Here is a 15,079-nt window from a genome sequence, read left to right as displayed (position 1 = left end):
TTTTTAATCAACTTATCTTTATTTTGTTACACTTCCACCGGCTTTAATACACATTTTAAGTGTCTGTCTTGCTTAGTGTTTCATAAAGATATAAGCTTTCTGAATTTCTAATACTAAAATTCTAATGCAATCCAAGGATTTCTTAAGACAAATAACTTTTGGTAGTACCTGTTGTATATTATTTTTAGCCTTGACGCTCACAGAGCCATATAGCGGACAAAGTATTATGTGCAACACTGCAAAGCAGAAATTCTTCTAAGGTACAGGTATGGCATTAGTTTTTTTTTCCTCTTACAGATCTTGCCCCAGACCTACCGGTAGCTGGATAGATGTTCTGTGTCACGTTAATAACTTTAATATCCTTTACATTGTTTCCCGAATGTAAAACATACTGTGACCGACTAAAGGATCTGTACTGTTAGAGAACAGAGAGCAGTAAAAAACATTTATTTTAATTGTGCTAAGCAACATTGACACATAGTTAACAGTTCTTTAAGGACACATGACATGTGTGACATGCCATGATTCCCTTTTATTCCTGATGTGTGGTCCTTAATGGGTTAAAGGGACACTCCAGACCCTTTGTTTTCATTTTACAAAAAGTACATATTTCATTAGATATTGGCACTTTTATTAATGACACTTTTATTAACATTGTTGCATCCCCTTGGTTGTCAAGTACACAACTGGTCATGTTCATTTCTGGTTGTTTAACCTCAGTGGAGCTAAACTGATTTGGACTGTCACAGAAAATCTGGGCTGGGTTAGAAGAGGAGGGCTTACAAAGGCTTCACGCTAGAGATCTACAGCTTTTGAAAACTGTTTAAATATAGCCCAAATGAAAAATGCACAGTTAAATTGGGGGTTTTGTTTGTTTGTTTTTTAATGTATCTATTTTTTTGTATTTGGGAAGTGTAGTGTCCTTTTAATTTTAATAATTGATTTATGCTAATATACATGTCTTTATAGGCCTGGTTTTAGTCTTTTGTGTACTCTGAGATCAAATTAACAAAGACTGTAATGCTGCTGTTGTTTTTTAAAGGGACTCTCCAGTCCCAGGAAAACAAACAATTTTTCTGGCACTAGAGAATCCTACAGTGCTCCACTCCTTCCTGCCCCCATCCCATGTTGCTGAAAGGGTTAAAAACTTTTCAGATACTTACTTGAATCCAGCGCCGATGTCCATCGGTGCTGGACGTCAGCGGTGGGGGTGGGGGAGGACCTAATGCGCATGTGCAGCAATGCTCGCTCGCGCGTTAGATCTCCCAAAAGGAAAGCCTTATTCAATGCTTTCCTATAGGGATTCCGGCGACGCTGGATGTCCTCACGCAGAGCGTGAGGACGTTCAGCCTTGTTTAAGCGACCAAAAAGTCGTTTAACCCCTTAAGGACCAAACTTCTGGAATAAAAGGGAATCATGACATGTCACACATGTCATGTGTCCTTAAGGGGTTAAGAACCCGGAAGTCCCTTTAGTGGCTGTCTGGACGACAGCCACTAGAGCAAGACTTAACCCTGCAAGGTAATTATTGCAGTTTATGAAAACTGCAATAATTACACTTGGAGGGGTAAAGGTGATGGGAGTTGGCACCCAGACCAATGGGCAGAAGTGGTCTGGGTGCCTGGAGTGCACAACCACAACAATGGTTGTGCTAAAGAAGTGACCTTTAATGTTTGAGAATAATTTTCTTGATTGCTTCTTAAATGTTCCAAGTATTTTTGTTCTGTATTCTATAGGTGCCTTGCATTATAATGATATTTGCAGCAATTAACTATATCTCATATTTCAGGAAACAATAACACAGCTACACCACGCAGAAGTCCATCTTTTCAGACACAGAATCTTCTAAACAAATATCCTAGTCCATCCAGTAGATTTCTCCATGAAAGGTAATGTACATGTATCTCAGTGATCTTATAGTACAGTAATCGTTCAGTCTAAGACTTGAAACCAGTTTCCTATAATCCTCAAATATTTGAAGCATAACAGTGCCATAGTTCTCTATAGCAATGCTTTTTGTATATTGTGCAGTTACGTTATTGTTTTTGTATTAAAATAATGGTAAATCATAAAATCAGCTAAATATTTTATGTGATTCCTCACTAAGCCTCCAAAACAACGAGTCACTCACTGATCATTTGGAATATCTCGCAACATTAGCTGACAGAGATAATGCAGGTTGTAGCTCGCAAACTTTGAATTTGCCGTTTGGTCTTCCAAAACAGTATACATTCTGTGAGCCTGCTTAAAGACCACAGAAAGGGCAAATTACAGTTCAGATTGGTATCACAATGCAGACGTTAAACTTCAAATGTTTAAAGTGAGAGCAGAAGTGGCTGGTTGTGAGTGCCAAAAGAAGCATATTTTGTGAAATCTCTCAAGCAATAAGCTTCTGTGGTTTTGTTCTTTGAATTTCCACTTAAAATGTTAGTTTGAGACCGTGCTTTAGTTAATATTTCCTATATATTGTGGTAATAAACCTCTCCTGTATTTTTTTTTTGTTATATATTATATATTTCTTTCATTTATGTTTTTGTATTGTATTTGTATTGTTTTTCCAGTCCTGCTGTTTTGAAAGAATTATTTAAGACTCCATTACGTGATACAAAATTTGTGAAAAGAACACAACAGAAAGATGGAAAACCTGGTGGGTGCTTTTGTTATCATATATATATATATATATATATATATATATATATATATATAAATCATGTTTGTTTTTTATTCATGTAAACACTATTTTTGTGTTTTCATTTGGGTGCAATATGCTGGAGGGACAAGTAAAACCAGGGTAGATGCAAATCACCAATCTAAACAAAAGAAACAAACAACTGTTTGATTTTTAAATTAGTATTTTTTTTCATTTACATTAGATTTATTTATTTTGTAAAGATACTAAAGATACTTTTTAATTATAATCAAAAGGTTATTGACCAATAAAAAGGAATTTTGTTTTTAGTTAGGTTGTATGTAGCTATATATTCACGCAATGTTTAGTTATTTTGGTAAATTAATCCCACTAATCCATTCACACAGGGGCGGATCCAGAACCTTATTTCGGGAGGGGCGCTGGCAAATTATTTAAAGAAACAATCCAGGCACAATAACCCCTTCAGCTCTCTGTAGTGGTTATGGTGGCAGGAGTGCCATTGCGTCCTCCCTGAGTACGTAGTCAAACCGTAAAAAAAAAAAAAAAAGTTTGACAACTTACCTGCGGTCTGCCGGGATAGAGGCAGTAATGTGTGTGTGTGTGTGTGTGTGTGGGTGGGGTGGGGTGGGGTGACACGTGTGTGTGTGTGTTAGAATGTAATTTGAAAAATTATTATACTATCAATGAAACCCTTAATAAATATTAAGATTCTACCAAACCAGCAAGAATGAGTCTTTACATAGAAACCCAAGATTTAAATGGTCTTACTGACTAGGGTTTTTCAAATTGATTTGATTTAAATCAAATCCACCGTGGTAAAAACACATTTCTTCTCCAGAATTTGGGGGGGTAGTAAGTTCCACTGCTTTTGATATTATTTATGTGATGACCTGTGTTAAGTTTGGTGTTAATATGGAAAATAGCTATTAGAAAATGTTTTCCAACATTCTAAGACATTGGTAGTCAACCTTTTAGTTCATGCCGCCCACTTATGTATCTTTGTTGATGGAAACATTTCCTTGCTGCCCACTGGTGCTGCAGTAACAAAATTTTTTAGCACAAATGGGATTTTTTTTAAATTTTTATTATTTTTTTCAGAAAGGAACTTTTAAAAAATATATATATATACCGGTACTTATATTAATCTTTTTATTTTTACTTTATGCATGTTTATTCATATATAATTTAAATGTAATGAATGTCTGCATCTCCATCGATGCAGCGCCTACTAGCACTGGAGCTGCTTAAATTTAGGGGAAAAAACTAGAAATTGTGAAAACAAGAATTTTTTTATTTCTTGGTGCTGCAAGACTAAATATTTGATATCTGGTTCGATTTTCGTAAGGAACAAACAAAGGTCCCCTCTTTCTGTGATATTCAGATGGTCTCTCTGTTTGGTGATAATATGATTAACAGTACTAAAGCCAGATTCTACAATGTGCTAGGGAAAGGTATCAATAAATTGAATATCATTTTCCACATATTTGGATATAACGCAAGCATTTTTTTTATTTTGCAAGAGATTTTGGCATCCACCACTGTCGAAATTACATTTACTCTCTTCGTCATATTTATGTTCTGATCGTTCTTCTTGGCAAATTATCAACCTCAGTAAAATTTGCTGTAAAATGATTTATCAACTAGTCACACACCTTCAAGTTCAAATTTACTTTAAATAGTTTTTCCATATCCAATTGAAGATTGTTGAGGTGGCTACTGAACTGTTTAATCTCCTCTGGGGTTACATCATCTTTTATAGATGGCAATTCATGAAATTCTCTCTTCAAAAGATTGACGGAGACCATCAAGCTTTTCGATAAATAATGAGATTTTTTTTTTTTGCAACTAATAAGAGTTATATAGGCTCCTTGAAGCTGCAAATTAATTTCATTAAATCTCTTGAAAATGACTGCCAAATAAAATGCATCATTCTTTACGGTTTTTGATTATTCATAGAGACCTGCTTCATTATTAGTTTCAAAAAAATCTGTATGACACGATCATGTAATGCAACAAAACAAAACAAGACAAGCATGTACCCTTTAAGAAGCCACGTTCTGCCCTCCACTGAGTGATGTTGTGATTTTGTCAGTTCCGGTAACGCTGCTTCGGTTTTCTGGCATGGTTACATGTTCTGTGCATGCATTTGCTTCCTTTTGCTCATTGGGAGAGATTTCACATGGGCACCAAACACGCATGCTTCCTTTTAACCATCAAGAGAAATTTAGCAAAAAGAGCGTTCACGCATGCGTGTTGGTCATTTTTGTAAAGGTTTCTCTCGATGGCACTAGTGGGCGGTAGGGACCAGGTTGACTACCACTGATCTAAGAGTTCAATGAAGGGTTTATACCTTGCAGACATTTCTCCTTTGTGAAATGCTCAATCTGATTTTCAAATTTTGAATTGATTACCATTCTTTATATTTTTCTTTTCTGTGTAGTAATAGTGACTTGTTCTTTTTCTACTTCTCAGACTTTTATGAGAGTTTGTTGTGTACCCCAAAACTTATGAAGGTAAGATGGCTGGAAATCAATAAACTGTTTCCATTGCAACTGTCGTTTATTTTTTTGTTTTTTTTTAATAAGGTCTATAATATTCAATGATTGAGTGATGAATTTCACTATGGCCAAGTCGGATGATCCCAAGATTTCTGTGGTGCCTGTAAAGCACAGCGTTGTTGTGAGAGAACGAGCAGTGCTTCCTTCATTTGATGGCCAGTTCCTTTGTCTAAAAATAATTTGAGCAAATATTTTACTTTTTTTGTTCCCCTATTTCTTTTCCATGAATGAAAAGCACCTGCATCCTTTGGGTTTTTACAAGTTTTCTTGTATACCTTCCCTTAGAAAACCTTGTGGTGTATTTGTACTCCCCACAGGCACTTGCACAGTTGTGTGTTCAGCTGCTGATAGTCAATGTTTTTGGAAGAGGGTGATAAGTGGGGAAAGGTGCACGTAGCTCTTTAGTTATTTTGTTTGTAGGTAACTAAGATGGAGAGAAATATCTGGATATGAATGCAGACTTATGCATGTATGTTTATATGTATTAAATTTGCAATAACAAATATGTCTAAATTTACACACTCTGTTTGTTAACACACTTATCTTTTCCCGACTCATTGAATTATTTATAAAACTAATGCAGAATCAATCATATTAGATCTAGCCTTTTATTGTTTATTTGTTAACAGATGCATAGTTTGTTTCACTTAAGGGTTATACTATAAACTAGAGAATTGACCAGGGGATTGCAAGTTTTCAGCAAAAATAGCTAAGCTGCAAAAAGATCTTAGATTGAGACATTTTCCAAATTGTGTATTGTGACATCAAATGTTAAATTCTCTTGCCAGTTCAAAGCCATACTTGTCTAGATAGTGAACATCCTTGACAGTGTCCACTAAAGAAATAGCGTAATTTATAAATAATACTTTGCTCTTACGTCTTCTCTTCCTGGCTCTCATTTTGTGTATCTGAACATGGTGTCAATAATATTAGTGATAATTGGCAGCAAATACTCTGCAAGTCCCCCTACATTTGGTTGATTGTGCTGGATATTTGGCTTAGCTGTCTTTAGATTGCATCATGGTTTTGAGTAAAAAAAAACTAAACAAAGACAAATTGTAAAATGTAGGATAAAATAGCAGAGCCGTGGACTAAAGCTGATTCGGAGTTATTTCCCATATTAAGTAACAAACACATATGAGTTCCAAATAACATTTGATGACGAATCGTGGTTAAATATTAACTTGTACATCTAGTTAACTCATATACCGTATTTTTCGCTCTATAAGATGCACCTAGTTTTTAGAGTAGGAAAACAAGAAAAAAAGTGTTCCTTACCACCCACTCCCCTCCCTTGTCCCATAGTGTGTCTCCCCCCCCCCCTGTCCCGTAGTGTTCTCCCCCCCCTGTCCCGTAGTGTTTTCCCCCCCTGTCCCGTAGTGTTTTCCCCCCCTCCCCTGTCCCGTAGTGTTTTCCCCCCCTCCCCTGTCCCGTAGTGTTCTCCCCCCTCCCCTGTCCCGTAGTGTTCTCCCCCCCTCCCCTGTCCCATAATGTTCTTCTCCCCCTTCCCTGTCCCATAGTGTTCTTCTCCCCCTTCCCCTGTCCCATAGTGTTCTTCCCCCCCTTCCCCTGTCCCACAGTGTTCTCCCCCCCCCCTTCCCCTGTCCCACAGTGTTCTTCCCCCCCTTCCCCTGTCTATAGTGTTCTTCCCCCCCCTTCCTCTGTCCTATAGTGTTCTTTCCCCCCCTTCCCCTGTCCCATAGTGTTCTTTCCCCCCTTCCCCTGTCCCAGTGTCCTTTCCCCTGTCCCATAGTGTTCTTCCCCCCCTTCCCCTGTCCCATAGTGTTCTTCCCCCCCTTCCCCTGTCCCATAGTGTTCTTCCCCCCATTCCCCTGTCCCATAGTGTTCTTCCCCCCATTCCCCTGTCCCATAGTGTTCTCCCCCCCCTCCCCTGTCCCATAGTGTTCCTTCACCCACTCCCTCCCTCCCCTGTCCCATAGTGTTCCTTCACACACTCCCCCCTTCCCATAGTGTTCCTTCACCCACTCTCCCCCCCCCCCCCCCCCTCCACCTGTCCCTTGGGCCCCTCTCCCCCCCTTGGGCCCCTCTCCCCCCCTTGGTCCCCGGTAGGTCTCCTACCTTTATGTAGCGTGGCCGAGTGGAGCGGGTTGCGGTACAGGAGATTCAGTTTCCTGTACCCGGCCGGTCTGAAAGGAAGTGAGCACTGAGTGCTCACTTCCTTTCAGTCAGGCAGGGAACAGGATACTGTTCCCTGTGCGCACTGCTCCGCTTGGCCACGCTACATAAAGGTGGTAGACCTACCGGGGACCAAGGGGGGGAGAGAGAGGGGCACATTCACTCCATAAGACGCACAGACATTTCCCCTCACTTTTGAGGAGGAAAAAAGTGCTTCTTATGGAGCGAAAAATACGGTACATAAATTACATAACATAACTTCAATCATACACCATATATACCTGGATGGGAGCGATAAATTCCACATTATAAATATATGATAAAAAACAAACTTTTTTTTATTAAAAATGACTTTCAATAATATGTTGCCAATTTTTGAGAATACTGCTTTGTTGTCTTGCCTTAGCACTTATCCAAAACAGACCCTGTTCCATTCTACATTGAAAAAGTATCTGTTCTTTCAATTGTGGCCACTGAATTTTATTTATTTTACCCCATTTTTTGGCTAGTAATAATTTAGCAGCAACAAAAAAATGAAATATTAACAGGGACTGTTTTTTGTTTTTTATCTAGGATTGGCCATTTTAGATGCTGTAACACGATTTCAGGTTTCATCTCAATGGCAACATTACCAATCAACTATAATTTTTCAAAAACCAAATTCCACATTTTTAAAATTCTTACATTTTCACCAAATGTGAAGGTAATCCTTCCCACATATCCCTATTGCGGCCCCTCAAAATGTTTTCAGAAAATTCGCCATACTAAGTGGATTGAAGAGATTTCATTGCTCTTCAAAACACTCCCAAAACAGGTAGCTAGCAGAGTGTTACAGCAACACTGTTGGATACGGAGACTATCATGTATATTTTTTCTAATCTTCCCTAAAACCTTATCTTTGGTACTATCATAGGTTTGACACTACGTAATGCAGTGCAATATATCTAGCCTGCCTATTTTTTTTTTTTAAATCTCTCTATATTTCTAAAGTGCAATTTCAAACAGATTAGACTTTGATGGTGTGTTTGTTATATGCTGAGGTTTGTCATTTAAGATTATATGTTGGGTTACTGTGTGCATTAACTCCTAGGAATATTCATGGCATTATATTGCTTATAACTGTATTCCATTTCTACACAGATGTTAGCTACAGTCACCGTAATAAACCTGCTTGCTAATTGGCACTTTCTGTCATTAATAAGCAACAAGCAAGTGTAGCCTCTTACCATTATTAGGCGTCTTCGCATTTATTTGATGTAAGCTAAATTTATACTAGCACTGATAATAGCACTATTAGAGAGAGATTACCTGAATATAGTTCCATATTAACAGGGAAGGTAGAGAGTATTTGAACATAGTCCCATCTATCTATTACTAGTGGATATATAGAGGCTTTATCAATCTGAGCTCCTATCAGATACTATCCAACTAAGTGCAACTTATTGACAGTTACTAGCTTTTGACCTTTATCTCTTAAATATATTCTTGACTATTGTGTCTATTGTAGAAGTCAATTCATTAGTAACAACTTACAGTTAGTTACACTTCTATATAAAACAGACTACCGTATTTTATTGTATAAATCAATTTATTAGTAACCACTTACAGTTAGTTACATATACATATACAAGAGACTGCCTAGACTGCATCGAACCTTTCCTTTTTAAATTCACCAACACTGTGTGTTTCACTTATTTCATCAATTTTTGTCCTTAAAGAGATTTTTAAATAGAATTCAATAAACATAAGTTTTTAATTTTTACTCTATTCATACCCTATGAGTTATTTTTACTACTGTGGGTATACCTAGGGGGAGTGTTAGAGGAAAGGCAGGTTGCCCTTCACTAGGGATCGACCGATTATCGGTTTTACCGACATAATCGGCCGATATTCTGTATTTTCGGCAATATCGGTATCGGCCATTAGAGATACCGATATTGCCGATAATACCTCCTAGGACCGCCGGGCTCATTACAAGCCCGGCGCTCCTGGGGGGGGGCCGCAGGTAGCGTTTACTTACTTTTCCTGCCGCTCCTCCAGCTCCCCAGTGTAAATCTCGCGGTCTGTGTGCCGCGCGGAGCGTTGCCACGGCGACCCGTGGCAACGCTCCGCGCGGCACACAGACCGCGAGATTTACACTGGGGAGCTGGAGGAGCGTCAGGAAAGGTAAGTAAACGCTACCTGCGGGCCCCCCCACAGCTCAGCCCATACCACTGGACCACAAGGGACTGTCATATCCCCCCTCCCTGGCCAGGTAACAAGCAGGGAGGGGGTGCAACAAAAAATAATAAAACATAAATATTAAAAATAAACAAATATTAAAAATAAATATTAAAAATGAAAATAAAAAAATGCCTTTCTCCCCCCCCCCCCCCCCATTTTACACAAATCACATCCCTTCAGGAAAACACACACGCACTGCATTATATACACACACACTACACACTCTGTATATAATGCAGAGTGTGTATATAGTGTAGTGTGTGTGTGTGTGTATATATAATGCAGAGTGTGTTTATAGTGTAGTGTGTCTATAATGTAGTGTGTGTGTGTATAATGCACACACTACAGACTCTGCATTATATACACACACACACTGCATTATACACACCACACACACTGCATTATATACACACACACTACAAACACTACATTATATACACACACACTATACAAACACACTGCATTCATTATACGCACACTGCATTCACTACTATACGCACACTACATACACTGCATTCACTATACACACACACACATTACACACACTGCGTTCGCTATACACACTACACACGCACTGCATTCCCTTTACACACCACACACTACACAAACACACACTCTGCAGTAATTATATACACACTACACAAACAGTCACTGCATTAACTATACACACTACACAAACACACCCTGCATTCATTATATATACACTACACAAATATACACAGCTCCACTGTCTAAACACACTGCATCCAGTGCATGTGGCATGTATATTTTGTGCATTTACCTTTAGAAATAGTTTATTTTTTCAAAATGGTAAATGTACAGAATAATGGCAAGTTATCGGCTATCGGCCTGATACCGATTGGTATCGGCTCTAAAAAAAATCAATATCGGTCGATCCCTAACCTTCACTCTTTCACCCTCTTAGGCAACCTTTCTCGTATCATGTATATTCTTCTTCTCCAGGAAACATGTTTTTTTTGAGGTTCGTGTTAACCTTAAAACTTTACCTCTGCATCTACTGCACTCATGAAGCAAAGGTCCAATTCCTAATGAAGTGAAAATTCCTCTGTAAGAACAGGAAATGAGATTGCTGGGATGTCTGACATCTTCAATTCCTGCAGTCAACTGGGCAACATCTGGACCTTGCCGCTACAGTGGAAAATTCTCTCTTCTGGGTCAAAGTGTGGATTTCTGTCTCCTAGACTCTCTTTGAAAAATTGGAAGATCGGCTAAACTGGTGGACAACGTCAAGTTTTGTCCGACAAGTCTGTTCTTTTAGCCTATAGAAGGAGTAATTTTCACCTCAGCATGCATCTAACACAGGCTGGGTCGTTCTCTAATGCGCCAGCGTTCTTGGTCCCAAGAAAAATAGTCCACTAATTTCAGAGCTCTTAACCCCTTAAGGACACATGACATGTGTGACATGTCATGATTCCCTTTTATGCCAAAAGTTTGGTCCTTAAGGAGTTAAGGTAGTTTTTCACTCCCCTCACCAATTCAGATCTTGGTTGATTTGAGGGACCTATTAAAATGCGGTCGGAACACGACACTATTTTCCTCACGTCAAATGACAGGGTGGTGCCAGAGGCAAGGTATGTAACAAAACGGTTTACTGGGCTTAGGATCTCTGGGAGGTCCTCTCTCCATTCCACTCATGAGGTGTCGACAATGTCAACACCTACAACCTCAGCACAAGAAATTGGGATCAAGATTAATAATCTATTGGTCCGATCATGTTCACGGTCTACAGGGAGATTTGGAGTGCCCGGATAAACCTTATGGCAAAGAGGGAGAACATGAAGATTCTCAGGTTTGCTTCTCTATACCGGACAGTTCACGTTGAATAGTTGGTCTGTCTATCTAAGGGTATTTCTCCAGGCTTGCATTTTTTCTCCTATAGACTGTTTCCAAGACTTCTTCATAAGAACTGAATGGACAGAGCAGTCGTTCTGCCAATCTTTCCGTACAATAGGGTTCCTGAGAGCCAAGCATGCGTTTCTTAATCTTGTACCATATTTCATATTCTATATTTGGTTCTTGCATCATATATACGTGCCCTATAATATTAGCTTGGTAGTTGTCATTAATCATGGGAAACCCGAGGCCCACTTTGTTTAATTGATAAAGTTAATCTTTTAGCCGCAATCCGTGTTTTTTATTTTTTTTTCCCAAACAAATTTTAAGAAACTAGTGTGAAGCATATCAAGCCAACTTGTTGGTATTTCCAGTGGCAGATGTCGAAAAAGATAGCAATTTGGGCAATATATATGCCTTTATGGCATTTATCCTGCCCAACCAAGACGAGCCCCCTTTTCCATCCTCGTAGCAAGTAATTTGTCTGTTTCAACAGATCTAGAAAATTGTTCATCATTATATCTTCAATGTTAGGGGTGATTTTAATCCCCAGATAATTAATCTCTCTTTTCGTCCAAACAAAGCTGTAATTTTCTTTTAAGATGTTTTCCGTTTCCAAGTGTATTTTTATGGGCATTACTGTTGATTTATTGATGCTTATTTTATAGTTAGATACATTGGAATATAGCTCCACTTGTTTTAATAAAGCTGGTACTGACATTAATGCAATTCGGAGTTGTTTTTCTAAATCTGTTTTGCGCTCATTTTATAGTTTGGTTTTTAATTCACTTTGATTCTGTGTTCAGAGAATAAACACCAATGTTGTTATGATTTTTTAGAATGTATAGAATCCTCTATATCGTTATATATCTGTTTCAGCTGCCTTGATAGACTTTTTTTTTCCATTTCCTTTAGAGCCACTCAGTATGCATATCTGAAAGCCTTGGTGCAGAAGTTGATCCAGAAATGTCATGGTCCAGCTCATTGGCCACACCACCGTCTCCCACCGTGATAATTAGTAAGTAGACATAACGAATAAAAGGTTTGGTGTATTGCTTTGTGGAAATTCTCATTCTGGTTGCCTTTGACATCTCTGACTTGCTTAATGAACCAAGACCTAGGGTATATCCAGATTAGTGTATATACATTCTCCCATTGATGCATGGGTAGCATTCTGTCTGTGTGAAGATCCATGGAAACCTATTACAATGATTGAGCCGTCTACATCAGAACACTAGCTGGAGCCTCAGAGTTGTTTTTTTGTTTTGTTTTGTTTTTTTAAACTTATGTTTCATCAATATAGATGTTTAGATCTATTTAACTTTTTCACAGCAGATGCAATAATATAATAAATGTTCCAGCCAGCTATTATCATAAAAAAAAAAACAACAGACAGGTACCTCAAAATAATAAAAAAAACACAATTCAAATGATGTGTAAAACTCAGAAATACAGGAGACACACAGAGTAATGATGTGATAATAATTTTTACTGCATTTACTTGGGATGTCTGGCATGTTGGTTTGCAGAAAATAAGCTATTTTTTGTTCCACATGTCTGTTTTACACTGCCTCAGATGCATTATTATTTGGACTTTTGCAGCTGTCAATAAAGCAATAATAAAATAAAAATTGAATTATAGTGACACTTTTATCATATGAAAATGTTTTGCTATTATATAAATTTCCAAATCCTTGTAGATAATAAAAAAAAAAACTAGGTTGACGTGAAAAAAACTTATATAATTATAATATTATATATAATTATATATTATATAAAACTTAAATAATATTGTGAAGCTTTTAACGATACCTGAATATTTCTTTTTTTTTTTTTATTTGTAGCCAAGGATAATGAAGAAGTCACTAGATCAAAGATGTATGATAGTAAAACTGCTGTGGTGAGTGTTTTCTTTTTATAATACAAGGACAGAACATCTATTGTTGAATTGATTAATTTCCTTATGTGTAAATCTGTACATAATGACCAATATAGTAAAGTTCATATAGTGTTTAATCATTAAACTTTTAGTGACCTCAGACTTGCATTGAAAGTTATTGGTGAAAAGTGCCTTTTAAGGAATACTCCACACGTTCTTTATGTGTCTGGAATCTGTCATTTTCATGACCGTTTATAATAGTGCAGATCTACAGCTTTGCGAGCTGGTTTTTGATATAACTTTAAAAAAAAAAAAAAAAAAAAAATGCAGAAAAATTACATGTTTGTTTTCTTTGGAGATAGATCTACTAAATTGTAAAAAAAAATCAATGTGTTCCTTTAAATAAAACTTACACAAGTGAGGCAGTCCTGAAATACCCCTCCGTGGGCTGTCTGTGACATTGAAATCTTTTTCCCAGTGTGCCAAAGTGATTGCTGTGCCGCCCTCTGCTGTATGTTAGCATGGAGGGCTGCAGCGACACCCAGTGCACTCCAATTGCGGCCAGTACCCCTTGCTATTTCTGGATTCCTCACACTTGAGACATCTTAAAATATGTATGCAGAGACTGCACCTCTGTACTGGATTGCTGTAACAAGCTGTCAGACTACTCCAGCACTTATCAGCCCATGTTGTTCAGTATGTGCCAAGATCGTTCTGTACTAGAATATTGTCTCACTAATGAGGCAGCTAGCGATAGTTCCATTAGCTGCCAGTTTGTGCTAGAGTAATAATCACTCGACGGTCACAGTAATTGCCTGACTTGTGACTTGGCAACATGATCACTGTTTCACAGTGATCCCTCAGCCTGGGGGATAATCTCCTAAACAACACACTGTTAGTGCTAGTTAAGGTTATAAAGGGTTAACTAGGATTAGACAAGGTTAGGGTTAGAAATAGCTGTAATCTGTGAAGCTGATCGTTATGGTAACACATGACTTATCTGTAAAACAAGCAAAAGAGGCATGACAAAATTACAGTAGAGCGTGTCTCTAAAGGTAAAGGTATGCATGTGGGGTATTGCAGTACTTAGGGCATGGCCAAATACAAATCTGGGGTCATTGAAGTAGTAGGACAAACAAGGCCTGTGAAATTCACTTTTAATAAAAGGCCCATGTTTTCTTTTGCATATTGTATGCCATGAAGGGGGTAGAGCATAGGCGTGCGCAGCCTGTTGCATTAGGGTGTGCACCCTAAAGCACAAACACACGCCGCGTGTATATGTATTTTTATATACACATCCACACACATATATATATATACATACATGCATACACACAAATACAAATATACATAGGTGCAGTGTGTGTGATTGTGAGCAGTGCAGCGTGTAAGGGGTGCAGTCTGTGTGATTGCGAGGGGTACAGTGTGTGTGTGTAATTGTGAAAGGTACAGTGTGTTGTAATTGTGAAGGGTGCAGTGTGTATGATTGTGAAGGGTGCAGTGTGTATGATTGTGAAGGGTGCAGTGTGTATGATTGTGAAGGGTGCAGTGTGTATGATTGTAAGGGGTACAGTGTGTGTAATTGTGAGGGGTACAGTGTGTGTAATTGTGAGGGGTACAGTGTGTGTAATTGTGAGGGGTACAGTGTGTGTGATTGTGAGGGATGCAATGTGTGTGGGGTACAGTGTGTATGATTGTGAGGGGTGCACTGTGTGGGTGCCAGGGGGTAGGGGGGTGGAGGGGCAGTGACAGGGGGTAGGGGGGTGGAGGGGCAGCGAC

General features: G+C 38.4%; 2 protein-coding genes across 2 annotated transcripts in view; one reads left to right on the top strand and one right to left on the bottom strand.

Moving 5' to 3' along the window:
- Window positions 1-15,079, bottom strand: part of LOC134571246 (uncharacterized) — a 516,374-nt gene that overhangs the window by 408,695 nt on the left and 92,600 nt on the right. The gene's annotated exons all lie outside the window — the stretch shown is intronic.
- BRCA2 (BRCA2 DNA repair associated) overlaps window positions 1-15,079 on the top strand; it is a 53,858-nt gene that overhangs the window by 2,702 nt on the left and 36,077 nt on the right. Inside the window, exons 4-8 of the mRNA XM_063439115.1 lie at window positions 1,790-1,889; window positions 2,562-2,647; window positions 5,123-5,163; window positions 12,337-12,439; window positions 13,266-13,321. Coding sequence (XP_063295185.1) covers window positions 1,790-1,889; window positions 2,562-2,647; window positions 5,123-5,163; window positions 12,337-12,439; window positions 13,266-13,321 — 386 coding nt within the window. The remainder of the gene's footprint in view (window positions 1-1,789; window positions 1,890-2,561; window positions 2,648-5,122; window positions 5,164-12,336; window positions 12,440-13,265; window positions 13,322-15,079) is intronic.

The sequence above is a fragment of the Pelobates fuscus genome, chromosome 1, assembly GCF_036172605.1.
Source record: "Pelobates fuscus isolate aPelFus1 chromosome 1, aPelFus1.pri, whole genome shotgun sequence".
NCBI classification, from domain to species: Eukaryota; Metazoa; Chordata; class Amphibia; order Anura; family Pelobatidae; genus Pelobates; species Pelobates fuscus.
The sequence above is the reverse complement of the archived record's forward strand: the minus strand, read 5'-3'. Positions and strand labels throughout refer to the sequence as shown.